General features: G+C 41.5%; 3 protein-coding genes across 5 annotated transcripts; 2 read left to right on the top strand and 1 right to left on the bottom strand.

The window, feature by feature from the left end:
- Positions 1-219: 219 nt before the first annotated feature.
- On the bottom strand, positions 220-5973 carry RB195_002188 (uncharacterized protein; the record flags this gene model as incomplete). The annotated part of the gene is made up of 13 exons (XM_013442619.2): positions 220-271; positions 413-523; positions 593-671; positions 789-920; positions 992-1102; positions 1168-1451; positions 1524-1602; positions 1851-1987; positions 2048-2127; positions 4923-5035; positions 5398-5532; positions 5592-5728; positions 5912-5973. The coding sequence occupies 13 exons, from the start codon at positions 5971-5973 to the stop codon at positions 220-222; spliced, it is 1512 nt and encodes a 503-aa protein (XP_013298073.2).
- Positions 5974-6555: 582 nt separating this feature from the next.
- On the top strand, positions 6556-10139 carry RB195_002187 (uncharacterized protein; the record flags this gene model as incomplete). 2 transcript variants are annotated; one of them, XM_064199326.1, is made up of 6 exons in its annotated part: positions 6556-6595; positions 6735-6766; positions 7070-7111; positions 8781-8847; positions 8910-9040; positions 10128-10139. In XM_064199326.1, the coding sequence occupies 6 exons, from the start codon at positions 6556-6558 to the stop codon at positions 10137-10139; spliced, it is 324 nt and encodes a 107-aa protein (XP_064055207.1). The 2 variants fall into 2 exon arrangements, with proteins under 2 accessions (XP_064055207.1, XP_064055208.1); XM_064199327.1 differs by lacking the exon at positions 8781-8847 and having other exon boundaries at positions 7036-7111.
- RB195_002186 (uncharacterized protein) lies at positions 8910-18005 on the top strand (the record flags this gene model as incomplete). Of its 2 annotated transcripts, XM_064199325.1 has the most annotated exons (15): positions 10247-10271; positions 10804-10858; positions 10943-11005; positions 11205-11224; positions 11264-11320; positions 12988-13049; positions 13971-14028; positions 15365-15559; positions 15627-15779; positions 15838-15973; positions 16186-16254; positions 16346-16488; positions 16534-17302; positions 17373-17649; positions 17739-18005. In XM_064199325.1, the coding sequence occupies 15 exons, from the start codon at positions 10247-10249 to the stop codon at positions 18003-18005; spliced, it is 2349 nt and encodes a 782-aa protein (XP_064055205.1). The 2 variants fall into 2 exon arrangements, with proteins under 2 accessions (XP_064055206.1, XP_064055205.1); XM_064199324.1 differs by lacking the exons at positions 10804-10858; positions 10943-11005; positions 11205-11224; ... (2 more) ...; positions 17373-17649; positions 17739-18005 and adding exons at positions 8910-9040; positions 10648-10771; positions 11518-11581 and having other exon boundaries at positions 10128-10271; positions 15838-15971; positions 16286-16469; positions 16534-17366.
- Between the last annotated feature and the right edge of the window lie 459 nt (positions 18006-18464).

Raw genomic sequence — 18464 nt, 5'->3', positions numbered from 1 at the left:
ATCTAGTCGCAAAAATCAAATTACAAGTATGAAATCTTAGAAGAAATCAAGAACTACAATGAACACTGTCATGAGAAGTTACAAAAAAGTGAAATAATAACAAAGGTAAAAGAAAACTGTGCTGCTTACAGCTGCTGAGAACATTAGGTAACAGGTTCTAACCGTACTATTTACCTATAAATTTCTTAGAAATACAAAAACGACGGAATAAAACAGCATTTATGGCGAGCGATAGCGTTCATATCCAATAGGATTTCTTGTCTTCAAATTTCTGAAATATTGTTCTGAATTTTGCAAAGAAAAAGAACAGAGAAGAGCTTTTTTGGTGAATAAGGGAGTCACAAAAGATAAATTTACTGTACGTTTGCTGAGTAACCTAAATTGAAGGGGAAAAAGGTGAACCTCCACTCACAATCGCTTCTTATCGTTAGCCAAGATCTGATACGGTGCTTCGTTCATATAATACTGAGGTTCTCGACAGAAACCGCAGCTCTTGGCGCAATAGATTCGCATAGTCCTTCTGCTGGAATAGCAGCACAATAGCGGCAGAATAAACATTCCCCGCATTCGTCGCAGCTCGCTAAGCTCTTACCTGTACGGATGCTCACAAACACCACTTTGCACAAGGTTCTCGCAAGTTTCCAGCTCATCCTTGCAAGGCGGAAGGCTATCTGCAACTTCTATGCACGTAAGAGAAATATTGATTATTGATTAACGTAAGAGAAATACTGAGTATTGATCGCAGCTGACTTCATGAATTGATGACGCTGTGGTGGTCACTTACGCACCTGCAATTGCGGACGGTACAGTACATAGCCGACAAGTACGGGGACAATATTCAGCAGCCGTGGGCAGCTTACATCCACCAAGACGCTGCACTTCGGAACAGTCGATTTTAATTGAGTCGAGACACTGTAGTCCTGACGGGGCGCAGTTGCAGTCAATACATTTATGCAGCAAATTAGCAATACATTTATGCAGGGAACCTTACCGGTGCAGTTCCTACATTTCACCGGGCACAGTTTCAGGTAGTAACCAGGTCTGGATAAACAGGACTCATCGTTAATTTTTGAGCAAACTACTGGATCTCGGTCATGGCAACCTTAAATATGAATGGAGAAAATGAAATGTGGAAAATACTGGGGAAAAATCGGATAGTCCTCTCACCTAAGAGCATAATTAAGTTCCCAAAGTCCATTGGAGGCTCCAGGATCCCTTCCATAAAGGCACTCTTCGTTGGTGAAGCGTAGAATCCACTATTGTATGGGTTAGCCGGACTCGTTAACGGATGCATCGGATGCGGTTGCGGATTTCGTGGATACGGAAGCAGAAGTTGAGAAGGAGGATGAGCTGGATGATATCCGCGGTTCAGCGACGCTTGCATCGGTGGCCATGCATATGTCACCGTAGGAGCGATTTCGTTCGGCGGTCGTCGCAAACGTGTTGGTGGCCTGGATTCAGACGTATAGATTGATCCCTCACTCACTGGTCAATAATCGGGGCAGTTTTTGAGAAAAACTTGCCTATGATTTGGTGTTGGATTGGATGGAATCCTCATCGGTTCAGGTGGAAACATGAGGTTCGCTTGGGTTACGTTGAGTTCTGTAGGACATTCAAATATTTTATTTAAAACTTTCTCTGTCACACTTTTTTATCCAAAGGTAGTGCATTGGCGCCTGCCGATTTTCAGAAAAATTCCAACAATCTGCAATCGAAATCACAACCACGTAAAATACAGCTACAATTTTCTATCACTTCCAGTTCCCAATCAATACGCGCCCTTTCTCTTCTCTAAATAAGCTGTTAGAAGCCCTCAACCTTCAGAAAAAGAACAAAAATATCTCAACTACCAGTTGGAGTCGATTCCGCTGTTGATCCCATCTCTATTTCAGCGAAGTAATCGTCAATAGTTATGGGTGCGCTGCTCGGATCCACAGGATTTTCCAGGAAAGGATCTGGATACGTAGATTCTTCTTCGGGTGGGGAGCTGGAACGAAAAAGAAAAGCTCAGGCGATTTTACATTGAGTTGATAAAACAGAAATATACCTGAAAATCTGTGCAGGAACTTCTGCAGAAGTGTAATTCAACGAAACAGAAGGTTTTGTGGTGGCAGAAATCACGGATACCTGGAAAGAAACGAACAAATGGCCAATTCTGCATCAACGTAATCGATATTCCGCCCAATAATTTTTTTATTTTCCAAGTTTTGCTCTTAAGTGGGTTTTTCTTTCTTTGCTGCACTTGACTTTCTCTTTACAAGAGACGCATCCTTGACGTCGTTTGCAAATTTATGGTTATTGAAAGTAAACTGTTTTTAATAACTATGAAATACTAAGTTCATGGTTTTTACTTAACTAGATATCTATATGCACTAAAACTTTTCACAGTCGCTTCTTCTGATTTAAACTTCTATTATAGTATACAATACCGCTACTAACTTGTGTCCCAAAATCCGTCGCCGACGGATTAATCCGTCGCAAACCGTCGGAATTCTTGGAAGTGGCCAAAATTAAATTTTGAAAGTACCATTCGAAAGTAAATGAGCTGCTGATTTCAAATATACTTCGAGAATTTACTTTTGACAAATGTGTGGCCTGAAAACCGGCAAAGTTTCCTCAAGCCCCGTTAATTACTTTCACACCTCCGCAATCCTTCCATTGGCATATCCCGCGGATACATCTCCATGGAAGGAAGGGGTGTTCATAGGAGTTCCGCTTATTTCTCGAAATTGGACAAAATGTTTATTAAATCCGTAATCAGGAGGTTATTTAGAGCATTTTGGTACCCCACATCATATGTTGGTCCGAAATTTCCATTCTCTTCAGAAATTCACGAAAGTGCTCCATCGAAGATTAATAAAAAGCCATTCTTTCCAAGCTGTGAAAAATCTCCTCGGAAATTTCTCAGTGAACAACTTGTACTCAACAATAGTTTATATTGTAAGTTTCTAGCTTTGAAAATGTCTAGTTTTTCCAGTGTCAAACTTACAACATTACTCTATTTCGCTATTTGGTCCAATTTTTGAACAACTGTCAACAGCTTAGAATGAACCCTTAAGTCTCGCGATTCGGTACTTGCCTAGAACTCCCCTTCCTTTACGAGAAGTGAATTAGCCGCTAACCTTGGATGACAGTTGGTCATGGCTTTCGAGTGACCAAATTGGAGAAAATTTCGTCTGTTTTCACAAAACAGAGATTTTTGCAGCCTCTGTGAATTCTTTCAGTACCTCAAATAGCTAATTCTTTTCACAAAGAGACGCTCTTTCGAATGATGTTCAATTCACTTTTATTTACAAGCTTCAAAATTTCAGCACTGACTCCGCCCTTTTATAGAGCAGGCGATATTCTATAGCTGGAATGGTTATCGCGGCCCAGGCACGGTGTGCCAGGCATCTCACACCTTCGATAGGTGACTCCTCTGGCGATTCGGCGTCACAGAAAGACAATAATGTTTCAACATAAATGAACGATGACGAGAATTCTACACAGTTCTTATTTGTAAAAACAGCAGTGATAATTTGAAACGGCTAGGAAGGAAAATGACTGACGAAACTAAACCAAAAACAAAAAGAAAAGGAGAGGGAAGAAAAAGAAGAAGTGAACATTATTCGAATTGAACTGCAAGACACGAAAAATTCAAAAATTTAAAAAGTTCCGATTTTTTCCTCCATAAACTGAAGTAGCTGTATGGTCCGATGACTAAGAACTGTGTAGAATTCTCGTCACCCTTCATTTATGTTCAAACATTATTGTCTCTCTGTGACGCCGAATCGCCAGAGGAGTCACCTAGCGAAGGTGTGAGATGCCTGGCAGACCGTGCCTGGGCCGCGATAACCATTCCAGCTATAGAATATCGCCTGCTCTATAAAAGGGCGGAGTCAGTGTTGAAAATTTGAAGTTTGTAAATAAAAGTGAATTCAACATCATTCGAAAGAGCGTCTTTTTGTGAGAAGAACCGGGTATTTGAGGTACTGAAAAAATTCATAGAGGCTGCAAAAATTTCTGTTTTGTGAAAACAGACGAAATTTTCTCCAATTTGGTCACTCGAAAGCCATGACCAACTGTCATCCAAGGTTAGCGCCTAATTCACTTCTCGTAAAGGAAGAAGAGTTCTAGGCAAGTACCGGATCGCGAGACTTAAGCGTTCATTCTAAGCTGTTGACAGCTGTTCAAAAATTGGACCAAATAGCGAAATAGAGTAATGTTGTAAGTTTGACACTGGAAAAACTAGACATTTTCAAAGCTAGAAACTTACAATATAAACTATTATCAAGTACAAGTTGTTTGCTGATAAATTTCCGGGTTTTTCCAGCTTGGAAAGAATGGCTTTTTATTAATCTTCGATGGAGCACTTTCGTGAATTTCTGAAGAGAATGGAAATTTCGGACCAACATATGATGTGGGGTACCAAAATGCTCTAAATAACCTCCTGATTACGGATTTAATAAACATTTTGTCCAATTTCGAGAAATAAGCGGAACTCCTATACACCCCTTCCTTCCTGGAGATGTATCCGCGGGATATGCCAATGGAAGGATTGCGGAGGTGTGAAGTAATTAACGGGGCTTGAGGAAACTTTGCCGGTTTTCGGCCACATTTGTCAAAGTAAATTCTCGAAGAATATTTGAAATCAGCAGCTCATTTACTTTCGAATGGTACTTTCAAAATTTAATTTTGGCCACTTCCAAGAATTCCGACGGTTTGCGACGGATTAATCCGTCGGCGACGGATTTTGGGACACAAGTTAGTAGCGGTATTGTACTTCTACTTTTTTATTCATTTCTCTTGTAGAAAAACACATTAATTGCAAATATCACGCGTTTTTCCTGAAGTTACTCAGAGAAATCTCTGCCAGAAATTTATATTTTTACAGTACTTTCAGGCGGCAGAACGACTTTGATGAACAAAACAAAATCACTTACGGTACTTGTACGTTTCATCGACGCATTCACTGGGAACACTTTAAAATTAGGCAGTTTCGGCGATGATCCAAGGCTTGCAACACTTAATGGTTTTTTAGAGAACACCTTCGAGCCTGAAAGTGGCATATATTCTTCAAAATGTTGATAGCGCAAAAAAACTTTCGCAAAAAACGAAGGAAGCAAAACATACACTCTCTACCTAATTTTTTTCTCTCTGTCATAAAATAGCAATGTGGGGCTCTACTTGCTGCTGAAATGACAAGAACGCTATGCAGCCGAACGCACTGTTCGTAAAGCGGGAAAGTCTTTCGAAGAAACTTTTCGGAGAATTTTCGCGAAAGTTATACGTGGAATTTCCACGTAATTTTCACGTCTGAATTCTTTTCTCTTTTTAGACGAAATTTAGGAGGAGAATAACGTTGAGAATGGAGAACGACCGAGCGTTCCAGATAACAGATTAGTGACTTCCGCAAACCTTTTCTCCTGCTCGACTTCTTTCTGACTGGACGACAAGCACCGCACAGCAACGGACAGTAATCCTTCAGCATCGAATCGCATTCTGGTTTTCTCGACTCTTTACAGGAAACGAAATGCGAATTGTGGCAGAACGCTGAACGAATAGAATCCTTTCTGGAAGTAGCCAAAAAATTACAGGCGATAATCACGTACGCTCACAATCTCCACACGTCTTCTTACAGTACTCCAGGGCGTAGCCAGGTCGAACGGTGCAGTCATTAGTATTGCAATAGGGGCTCTTATCAATACATTCTTCTTCATTCTCATCGGACTGAGATAGTGCCGCAACCCTGAAGATCAGGGTGAATACTAGCCAAGGAAGCATCTGGATGCAATCTGGAAATGTGTGATAAGAGTTTCGCGTCTGCGTAAAGTCTTGCGTATAGTGAAGCATCTCTAGGATCGTACGTGGAATGTGCTCTCACCAACTTTTTTATGGAGCAGATAGTAGCTTAGGGAAAGTCGGCGCTCACCTGTACGACGATGCGCGGTGTGAAAACTGCCATAAATGAAATGTGATCACCGACGATCTCATACTGCTGAGCAAACTCGTGAAGTGCTTACGTTCGCACAACTTCCGCCGCGCGCCAACAATTAGCGCCGCAGCGGAAATAGGTCCATTTCTGGGCCCAATGTGTCTTCGTGGTTTCCAAATACGAACTTCCCAGCGAAATCCACCGGAACGTGACTTATTCTCTATCCATTCCATCAAACTGCGGATATTTAGATTATGGAGCAGTCTACCAGAAATGGAAAAGATAGACAGAGATAATGGAGCATGAGAAGAAATATAGAGAACAAAGCCTTGAAGCCTCTTAATATTTCCAGCATTATTTCATATACTGTATGATACTGTATTGTATGTATTATTATACTGTATTTTATCATATACGATATGTGGGAAGTTCTTGCAGTTTTTTGCGACTGCAGAAGATCTAAAGAACCTTTACTCTTCATTTATGTACCTTTAAGATGTCAGAAGAATGAAATAATAAGCAGGTTACAAGTTTTATTTCGACAAAAATTAGTTTTTTAAGGAATTATCATGATGTCAGGCCCAAATCATTGCCCTAGACAATGGAGCGCATTCGGGAGGTCAACTCCTACATTTGCACACATGGTACAAACCTCAGATGATGTGAAACTCGTTCAATCCGGTAGTTCTTAAAAAGAAATTCAGGAAAGTCGAGCCAAGTGTTTCCAACTGGCTCAATGTTTAATTTTTGTTCCCAAGTTTTGTAGCGGAAATTTTTGTTTAGATTCTGATCGGTACATTCCCTACAATTGATATTATAGCTGTAAGGAAGATGTTGCAATTTAAAAACGATGTCATGCTCATCAGCTCCTCAAATTGCTTTGACGGGTAGAAATCTAGTCGAAAACACTTCCCAGAAATTGGATAAATACATTTGGGAAATATTTCTTCGCTATTTCACGACCATGTTCTCCTCTTTATGTTAAGTGCGTTGTAGTTGCTGTTCACTACAAGAAGTAAAGCTGTTTCTTCTCGTTGAAATTTTCTCCTTTGAGCAAAGAAATGAACTGGCACTCCTGCACAATCGCACAGCTGGCTATTGGATTTCTGTGAATGTTTTAGCACAATCGAACGAATCTAATAGAATCGACTGTAGATCCTGGGGCTGGACATCCCGTACACGTTCGCACAGAGAGTGGTTAGTTCCTATTTGATATCCGATCTATTTTCTCGAATGCCTCAAGCCCACACCTTCCATCCACTCCAGTGGATTCCTGGCGTTTCCTTTCCCGAACGATCCTGTTTCTCATTGTTTGAGTTGCGCATCTCTGTTGTTTCCTGTGCAAATCACCAACAAAGGAGAAATCGCGGGAAAAAAGAGTGATGTGCTTATCTCATCTGAAAGAGAACTTCGGTGAAGATGGACTTTTGAGAGGGAATTTTACGTCATATTCGATTGCATCAGGAAGAAATTGTCAAGAAACAAAGAATAGAGTCTATCTCGGAGAGCCTTTTGTTAAAAAAAATCCTTCTTTCGAAGACGAAAAATCAAACCGTCCGCTTCTTGAAATCCTTTTTAATTAAATTCGAAAGAAATCCGCCAGAAAACTTTCGAACATCTCATCCTGGTCAATGTCCCAGGAGGTTCCTAAATAAAGCATCAGTCCGAGGCATCACCGAGTGGACGATAGAGACTTTGGTGTCTTTCAAAAATCTGCAATAAAAAAGTTATTTCTTAGATCTCCTTTAGTTCAACGAACATTTCAAAAACATTTCAAATTCGCTTTCAAAAATTTGCTCACCAGAATTTCAGAACCAAAAATAACGAGCAACAAAAGTGTCAGTTTTTAGAAGTACAACTCACACATACGCACGATCTGGGAATCCTCAACTGGAAATCCTCAAAGTGTACAAACCTTGCGACTTCGAAGTGATAAAAAGGAAAATCAATTTTGCAAGAAGAGATTGAACAATATCCCTGAAGGATTCCTTGAATGGAAAAAAGTAAAATATGACGATTTTCACTCTAAACTTGATCTGCAATCCACTTTTTCTCCAGAAAAATTCGAAATAAAGCTTTAGTCCGAAGGAAACTGAATTGTGGATGGACATCCAGGAAATAAAAAAGAACAAAAAATGCACCAGATTTTTGGGTCTTCTAAAAGTGCTGGGAAGAGAAAATCCTATCTCTGGAGCGCTTGCAGCAGAGCTTGCAAGGCTGCAGAAGTGCGCAGCGCTTTTTTGGCATGAGTACAAGTCGTTGTGTTTATTTGCTCTTGACGGGTCTCATCCCAACGAAAATAGCAACAAGTGGACTCCGCCCACTCGTATTTTCTCACGGAAACCAGCTTCTCCAAGAAATGCTTACAGCTTTGTGGGAAACTATAAAAGCATGCTGTTCGCTGCGTTTTCGCAGGTAAAGTCCAAGCCATTTCGTAATAAAGGCTTTTTCGTCCTAGAAATTTTCAGAGATCTCCCTCACTCGGACTTCTGTCATTTCTCTGACTTTTTTTCTCGAAAATTATTCGGTCTACGTTAGATTAGTTATGTCTTCATATCAAAAAGAATCATATAACTCTACAATCCCTTTCATATTTGGAACTAATTTTACATTTTGCAACCAGTTCTGCACATTTGCGAACCGATGTGGTTCTCCAGTCTCCTGGAATCTCCATGCGATTAATTTTCCCTTTATAATTAAAGATAAGAAGGCAAAATTTTGAAAAATTAGAAGAAAACCCTTTGTACTGTGTATGATCATACCACAATGACTATATTTAAATTTTCTGTGTCGCTTTTCTTCTTTATTTCTCCACCGTCTTAGCACGCAGCGCCTTCCTCAGATTGAATCCTTAACATCCATTCAGACCAGGGAAAGAAAACAACAATTTTCCCACTACGAAGAAAAGCGACTGGAATTGTGGCAAAATATATGTAGGACTTTATCCTTCGCCCCTTATGTGTAGAACACGAATCGTCTAAGGCAGAAGTTTCAGATGACTCGGATACTTTCCCTCTTTTCCATCTGCGTCGCATTTGTGGATTCACTGAACAACTTACTGGTTCAAGGACGAGCACACACGTTAAGAGCGCTGAGAAAAATCGTGCGGGAACGAGACGCGACGGTGTAAGTTCTCCATCACCTGATGCATGGAATGTTTCTGGAAAAAATCAATAGCAGTTACAAAACAGAACGTCTAACTGGACTTTTGTGGTCAACAGACCTCTAGAAAGGAAATATTCGGACCGCGAAATGTAGTATGATTCTGAATATTTGAAAAAAAAAAGACGAAAAAAGAAAGAGCGTTTCGGTTTCATTGCTATACTATGAATGGCGTCCATCACCGATGGACACAAGTCTCGAACATTTCGAAATTTTAGTCATCACGAAATCGATTCGTTCGAGATATTCTAATCAAGGATCTGAATTTGTCTCTGGGATGGGTCTGTTCAGCACTATGTCAACTAATATGGAAAGCTAAAATCTGTAGTATTCTAAAAAAAAACACATTTCGGTATAACTGATGTGTGTGAAGAAGCTGCTCATGTTTTTTACCCATCTACTTAAACATCTGAATAAACACATAGATTTGAGAGCGACACACTTTTATGGAGTAAATTTCGGCAGCAGTGAAGTGAAAAGGAAAGTGGGGAGTTCACGTAGATTAGAGATAAAACTGCAAAAGCTCAAAAGACAAAATAAGTCTCGTCAAGTCCTCCAATCTACGCATACCAGTTAGCCATGACCAAATTTCCTGACGAGACAACAACGTTACCCTTAAAGGCAGCAAACCATGGAATGGAGTGTGCTAGGATCTCTTCATGAGTACCAGAGGATTAGAGACGTAGTTCGCGAACAGTTCCTTTCCTTTTCCTTCCTAGTTACCCAGAGAGAAGGTAAGTGAAAGGATCGTGTCGCTCCTTACCTCCTACGAGACACCTTACAACGTCTGCGAGAGCAAGCATACGCGTTGCATCTGCCATTGAGGACGACACACAAATTCAGCAGATTTTTGGTTGTGTGCTCACTCGTAAGTGAACAACAATTGTGGAAAAAAAGCGCCAAAACTGTTTTTGGGGGCTTTTTTCCGGATAAGTAGGGAGAATTGAGCGTGATCTCGCTCATATCCGTGAGGGGTCTCAACACCCTCAATGTCGTGGTAAAACAATGTGTCAACGATAGAATAAGCTATAGATTTAAGCCTATTTTACAGGGTCCCGTTTGACCCATTCGCTAGCCCACGAGTAGCGTGGGAAATTTCACCGTCGAAGGACGATCGGAGTAGAGTGTTCGGTAAAACTATGAAGAAACAGCACTCAAAAGAATCCGAACATGGAAATGCTGCTGAGAGTAGCAGGTGAGACAGCGTGAGCCATTCCACAGTTATTCAATCTCAAGCATTGCTGAAAGGGAAAAATTGTAGATTAGAAGGTAGGAAATGCCTCCTGGATCAAAAGGGAAGTATCCAGCCAAAATGTATAGTATTGAAATGAATGAAATAAATTGCTATAAGGCCGAAAAACTTTGCTCTGTGGGATCGTCCTATGGGAGCTCCTAAAATGTCATTACTAAAAAGAAGAAAATTTCCGGAATTGATTTCTCAAAAGATGATGATAGATGAAAAGATGAAAATGAAGGATCAGAAATTAAGGGACGTTCGGTGGATCAAAAGAGAAGTATCCAGAAGTACAGTTCTGAAATAAATTCAAGCCAGTTATGTCAACAAATTTTAGGCTCACTTTACGTGAAGCGGGAAATTTGCGAGAAGTAAAGGATCATATAGCAAAGAAGAAGAACTTGATTTGTCTCAATACAATTCATAAATTCGAAAATCTAGTACAAACTATCCCTACTTACGTTAAAAACACTAAGTGTTCTAAATACTTCAGGATACTGTAAACCAATCGATTTGGTCGAAAGAGTGGTCACGACACAAACGAAAGGGCATGTTTTTTTTTGACTGGATCAGGCAGCATTTGCTGCGTTTGTACTGCTGCTCTCCGAAAAGGAATTTCATCAATTTTCTAGGTGGGACTTGTTTTCCCCAGTATTCATCACAGATTGGAGATCTCTGCTCGATTATTGGCAAAGGTAGAGAAATTTCTTTTTCATGAAAAGTTGAAAAGAAAAAAGCGTCGAGAAGACTTCGTAAATCTAGTAACAAAGAATAGAACACACTAAAGCAAAAAATCACCACAACTCATTGAAACCCAACAACTGAATTTTTTTTACAAATTTTCGAATTTTTTGCCCTTGATTCCGCTGAATTAAACAAAATATTCCATTTCAGATTCCCTTTCCTGGACAAATGTGAGCTACCACACATTTTTTTTCTGCTCAACAATTGAGATATTAGCACGATTCGGCAAAAACGCAACAGTATTACGGGATTCGTTCAGGGTTACGGTGTGTTTGAATGAATATTTATTCAATAAAGCTATTTGCTGAATGAGTGGTTTAATGTCATAAAAATTGCTGTGAAGGTTCCTCCCAGCAAAAGACTAATATGAGGGTTTCAAAGCAGAAAAAAAAGCAGAAAAAGAAGAAAGGCGCAGAAATCCTGCTTCGATCTTGACACAGCAGTGTCTTTTCTTTTTTTTCAGCGCACATTTGCTGCGTGTGGTGGAATGGACGAATGGGTGAATGAACGAATCGACGAACGAATGAGTGAGTGAGTGAACAGACGGACAAATGAATGAATGTATTAGTGAACGAATGGATGAATGACTGGCTGAATAGATGGATAAATGAATGAACGGTTGAGCGAATGGTTGATTGAATAGATGAAATATTGGATGAGTGAATGAATGAACAAATAGTTGGATAAATGGACGAATGAGTAAGTGAATGAACGAATTGAATGAATGAAATGAATGGAATGAATGAATGAAGAAGCAGATATGGTAGTGATGTGATCAAAATCACTACGTCAATTCCAACTTTAAAAAATACGAAAAAAAGAGCCATTTGAGAGATCCATAGAAAGGCGCTTTATAGAGAGACAAAGCCATAATAATTGATGATGGAACACGATCTAGGATTTTTTTGCCGGCGGCTATCAGAATGTTCTCGGAATTTCGAAGAATTTTGTTGAGTTGATCCTGCCTAATATATGATCTAGTCAATAATTTGCTAAAGCGCCCACAGGAAATATCAAGTGTGATCTCTGCAAGTCTCCACTGCAAAGCGCACATAGTTTTATTTTTTGAGATGAGCACAATGATACAATAGCTCCAAAAAACATTTGGCACATGAAATAATCTACTATAATATGTAGTACGAAATAGTTAGTCCGACACGAATTCCCACGGACAAGTAAGTAAAAATCAAGAGTGCCCCAAATTTCATGTTTGAAAGAAAAGATTAGGAAGAAATGTGGTGATCTTTCTTTTCTCCATCAACATTGAATGATCCGCAATACCAAGCAATGTCAAGCAGCTAAAGAAAATCAAAACGAATTCGCCGAACAAGATTAGATCGATGATCGAATTCGACACGAAGGCTATCCATACTGCGCTCTGAAGTTTTTCTACTTCTCGATGAATTCGAGAGTTACTTAGATTTACTGTTTCCACAGTTTCGGTGCTGTTGTGCAACAACGCAAAGCAACATGCGTTTGTTCGTAATTATTGTTCATATTTATATGTTATTTCTTTTTTATCAATCTATTTAGTTGAAAAATGCATTCTGCTCCTCCAATTAGAATAACAAGGCGAGGAATCACGGCACTTAAATCGATTAAAACTGAGTTCAAGTGCAATCGGAACGAAAATATGAAATGATAAAAAAACAGTTGAATAATAGCATAACTCTCAAAATCAATTTCAAATGAAAGAAAAGCTTCCTTGCGCTATTAGTCGACCATCGGTTTGTGATAAATTCGTGAATGAATTATGTTTGCCACAAATTGGCGCCGATAAGCTAGGAAAAAATGCTTTTAAAAAAACGGTCTTGACTAAAGTAGGCGAGTAAGGACTTAACCTCTCGTTTTGCATGAATTCCACTGCTAGCTAATGTGATACGCTCTGCACAATGTTCCATGTTGATAAATCCACGAATTGAATTTTTTTCAGGGATCCTGACTCCGCAAAAAATGACAAGATGTGAGAAACCTACTGAATGCCAAATTCGCCATGTTGGTGACTAGAAAGTTTTTGGTAGCATCAAAATTTGAAAAAGGTTCACATTTTCTTGGAAAAATTGGTTCAAGAATTTCAAGTCTCAAAACTATCTAATTAATGAATAAAAACTAAATAAAATAAAACCTAGGTAAGTTCAAGTACTCAAATAATTATCCTAAAATCGAGGCGTGTTTCTGATGACCCCATACGTGTAAAATGTATTTTAACGTTAATTTTCTCTTGTGAGTATTTATAATATTTAAAGGCAGCATTCCACGAATTTGGGGTGGTACGGATTTCAGGTGGAGTATCCGTATACGGGGTCGTAGATTATGGAGACCGGGGTGGTTCCGCTTATCTCTCCCTGAATCACTGCAAGCAGACCCCTGAATGCTGTTTTGTACGATGCCTTCTATTGCAGCGCGCCACCCTTGCACGCGTAGCGTCCCTTACTGCCTATCGGGGAAGTCCGTATCGATTTTCGACGAATCGCAGGGCGGAGGCGGCGCAAGGGGTGGGGCGTTGCAATAGATTGCGTCGTACAAAACAGCATTCCGGAGGCGTCTGTTTGCAGTGATGCAGAGAGAGATGAGAGGAACCACCCCGGTCTCCATAATCTACGACCCTGTACACGGATACTCTGAAATCTGCACGATCTCAGATTCGTGGTATGCTGCCTCTAAGTTGTTGAGCATTTCAAGAAGAAAATTTCTCAAAACCAGTCTCGATTTTCCGCCCTATACACTATTTATTGATCAACCACTTCTTTTTTTTTTCTTTTTTTTTATTTCTTTTACTTTTTGTTCTCCCATCTCCAGGGTTATCAAAGTTTATCAATACGCTTGTGGGTCGTAACAATAACAGCTCGTGCTCTTTAGTCAACTTATTTGATAAGAACGGCGATAAGAATGGCCAAAGGTGCTCCTTCGATTCAGGGGTGGGCCATGTGGCGAACACTTGCAATTCCCATTTTATGCGCTCACTTGGTTGCAGGTAATTATTTTCCATTTTTTTCGCTACATGTATGGATAGAAGTAATTCTAGAACTTCAGTTCTAGCTATAATTGGCGCAATTCGATTGCAACACAGTTTTATTGCATAGTTTTGGAGAAAATAGACAAAGGAGCAACGAAAAATTGAAAGCAACGGAAGATAGGTGATGATGATGTACTATTTATGACTAAGAAGATTAATAAAGTGAAGAAATTTATGAAAAATGATGATTGGAAGAGAAATTAAGGTAAAAACTCTTTCTGATTTGCTTGAGATGACAAGAAGAAGGGGACCGAGTTGATGGTGGTTGCTTTGTTTTGTTTCCCATCTGGATCTGTGATATCCGCTTGATAAAAATTCTTTTTTTCTTTACGTAGAGACAGAAATTAAAAGGAATGCAGTGAATTCTTTGAAAAATTTCAAAAATATAACCATTTCATTTTCGGAGAAAATAAATGTGAAGGAAAAGTGGTTTGATCTGCCGAAAGGAAGCCCTGCGAAAGCCGTTATTGTGTGACCAGTGTAAGATTGAAATGGCCATCAACATGTCATGAAAGATGGCACGGTGAGCGCAGAGGTCGCAGACGGTGATTGACTGATGTATCACGTGGTAAACAGATCAGTGCACATTTTGTCACTGTTTACCTTTATCGGATTTTATTGGATCCTAATACTCTCATCTTACGATCTTATCACTTTGCATGCTACTATGTAAACGAGAGTGTAATCGGTTCAAAACTAATAATCCATCCCTATGGTGATCCTGTTGTGATTAAAGGCAGCACAGCATGAAGGTGACGGCACTAGGATCTCCCACGAAAGAAATAGGGCTAACGATGTAGATCAAGAGCTGAGCTCAATCACGCTCAATTTCCCTTGATTTTCCTAAAAGAAAACAGCAAAGAGAACGGCCCCACTGATCCAATTTCCCTACGAGGCACCTGAAAACGTATCACATATGAGGGCACACGAGTACGCGTCTGGGAGTCTGGGAGTGGGCGGACAATCAATGATCCCCTTATGCCGTCTCTTCCGCTCACTGGCAGATACAGCGCGTATGCCTGTGCTCGTGTACGTGGCACGTTTTCATGCCTCGTAGGAAGTAAGAGCGCTGGCTCGGCTCCACACAACACAAGTGCAGTGGCCTTCAGGTCGTTTTGACCCTGGTATATGTGAACGTTATTCGGCCCTAGTTAATTTAGGAAGACCGCATGTCAAAGGTAAACATCCTGTTAAGTCAAAGTTATCAGAAAGAAGCAAAAATGTCTGTATAAAGTACAACCGAGTACTTTTCTGATTGTTCCACATTCACAGTTCTTCTTTCTTCTACATCCAGGACAGTTCGCTTATCATCCATGTGCGGCTCGCACCCTCAAAAAGAACGAGGTGGTATGTGTGTGCAACACGACCTACTGCGACAATGTGGTTCCACTGGGTGACCTTCGGCTGGGTGAGGGTACCGTGTACTACTCAAACGAAGCTGGACGTCGGCTCGATAGATCCTTCCTGAGACAAACTGCTAACAGGGCAGGTGAGTTAATAGCCCATAGAAAGAAGAAGATTTGCGAGAAAAAAGAAGAAACTTCCTGATCTTCCAGAAAACGGCACTCTCCTCACTCTGGACTTCACAGCCACTTTCCAGAAAATGATCGGCTTTGGCGGTGCATTCACTGATTCAGCCGGCATTAATCTACGTTCGCTACCAAAATCTATGCAGGATAGCATCCTCGAAGGTTATTATGGGTCTAGCGGTAAGAACGTTTCCGAATACTTGTAAACAAGTTTTTTAGGCTTGCTGTAGGAATTTAGGTCTGCAGTACACCATTGGACGGGTGCCAATGGCTAGTACCGATTTTTCAACGCATGAATACAGTTATGCGGATACTCCCGGCGATTTCAGCCTGACTAATTTCTCTTTGACTGTCGAAGACTACCAATACAAGGTGTATTTTCATTCCGATTATTACTTATGTCATGCTTCTTAACTATTATATCTTAGTCATGAATAATTGAGTCTTTTCGAAAAAAAAAATCCTCCACAACGGTTTACCGCCTCATAGTGGCGCAGAGGTGACTCTGGGCGACGACCTGTGGTGAAAGCTAAGCTCGCCGTGGCCTGGCTTCTTAGTTTGGGGAAAAGTCTCTTTGCCACTCCAGCATATGCGCTGCCTCAGTACCCTACGCACTGAGCCCTGCCGTCTCGGACGTCGGACGGCATGGCGACCAGTGAGAGGCGATCAAATCTCAGTTTGCTCAGAACGTCTTTGGTGCTGAACTAAGCCGGCACACGCACGACTCGCATTGGAGACTGTCTCAGACTGTGTACTTACAACGCGAGAACAGTGTCCACAGACGCGGACCTGCATGCCCTTCTCGGAGCTGCAGAGCGTGTCAAATTTCACGTGATTGCTCTGCAGGAGACCAAATGCGGAAGGAGCGACGTACGACAGATGAATGACGGTACACTCGTCATTCGTGGAGAGAAGGTTCCGTAGCGAAATGTAGGCGGTGTTGGTTTTCTTGTGCACCCATCTGTCGTCCATCTTGTCGATTCTCACGAGATCCTGTCACCTCGTCTGGCCATTCTTCGCCTCCGCCCTCTGCGCCAAAACCCCATCAGTATCATCTACTGTTACTCACCAACATCAGCAGCTGATGAATCCAAATTGGACGCGTTCTACGAGCAGCTGGAGGAAGGAATCCGCAACGAGAAGTCCTTCTACAAATTCGTTGTCGGAGACTTCAACGCAAAACTAGGAAAGGCCACAGAACAGGAACACAGGATTGGAAGATTTGGACTAGGGGACCGGAATGAAAATGGCAATCGTCTCGCCGGGCTGTTGTCCGCCGCTCGCCTCTTTCATGGGAACTCTCTTTTCATGAAAAAAGATCATCGTCGGTGGACATGGGAATCGTCCAATGGCGCGACTCGTGCGGAGATCGACCACATACTCACCAACCGGAGGTGGTGTCTACTTGACGTCTCAGTAGTACCATCCTTTTGTAGTGGTTCTGATCACCGTCTCCTTCGTGCGAAAAAAGACTTAGCCACACGGTGGAAAAGAACATCTGCTATCGGCAACGAAGGAGAAAAAAAAGTCGTCTACGACGATTGCGTACTTGAGGACTCCTTGTCCCAAGCTGACTGGCACATCGAGGAGGACCCAAGCGTGGACTACGAGCTGCTGCTCGGAGGATTACGAACCTGCGCTGAGCGTGCCTCGAAGCCGCGCACGACAAACTTGGATCGAATTTCGAAGACCACCAAGGAATTGTTGGAAAGAAGAAAGGCTTTGAGGCTTGATCCGAATGCATCGCACATTGAAAACAAACACTAACTGCAGGAGTACGTTGCAGGAGGATCTTTTGAAATACAGGCAGAAGAAGATTCTGGAAGCAGCGCAGAGAAGAAGGAATCTGAAGAAGCACCGCAGGGATCTCCACGAATATAATATTCCGCTAGCAGCCTTGCTGAGCGAAGACGGGACTCGCACGTCTTCTCTTCGTGAGATAGAAATCATTACGGAGAGGTTCTACTCGAACCTTTTCCGTTCATCAACTTCTGTGTCAATCTCGATCATCCCCACTGATGAAGCTCCACCACGGATTTTCTCTTCGGAAGTACGAGTAGCTATCAAGAGCATGAATCCTGGCACAGCCCCCCCCCCCCCCCCCCCCGACCTGATTTTATATCAGCAGACTTTCTTCAGGCTGGTGGCCATCCGCTTCATGTAATCTTAGCAGCGCACATGACATCCTATCTTCAGAAAGAAAGGATCCCAGACCAGTGGAAGACCTCGCGAACCGTTCTTATCCATAAGAAAGGTGACCGAGAGGACCTTCGGAACTACCGTCCGATATGCTTGCTGAGCGTGTTATACAAAGTATTCACCAAGATCATCCTCACTTGCATATCTACGACGCTGGATGAAGCCCAGCCTGAAGAACAAGCTGGATTCCACCAGGGGTTCAGCTGAGTGGACTACATCCAGACCGTGTCGAAGGTCATAGAGGTTTGCCGGGTATACTGCCTGCCCCTTGTTCTAACCTTCGTCGACTATAAGAAAGCCTTCGACAGCGTAGAAACGAATGCAGTACTGTCAGCGCTCGTCGATCCAGGTGTGAGACGCCTCGTACGTGAAGACATTAGCCAATTGCTACGATCGATGCACCACGAAGATACAGCTTTTCCACCGCTCCCTCACCATACCCATTGGAAAGGGGGTACGACAAAGCGATACTATATCGCCGAAGCTGTTCACGACTGCATTGCAATGGATAATGAAATCACCTTCCTGGGAAGAAAGGGCATAGAAGGGGTTGATGGAAGATTTCTCTCGAACTTTTGTTTCGCGGACGACATCGTTCTCTTTTCAAGTAGTATCAATGAAGCTCAACGAATTGAACGAAGCAGAGAAGAGAATATGACTGCGAAT

The sequence above is a fragment of the Necator americanus genome, chromosome IV, assembly GCF_031761385.1.
Source record: "Necator americanus strain Aroian chromosome IV, whole genome shotgun sequence".
Lineage (NCBI taxonomy): Eukaryota > Metazoa > Nematoda > Chromadorea > Rhabditida > Ancylostomatidae > Necator > Necator americanus.
This window is presented reverse-complemented; position numbering and strand designations above follow the sequence as displayed.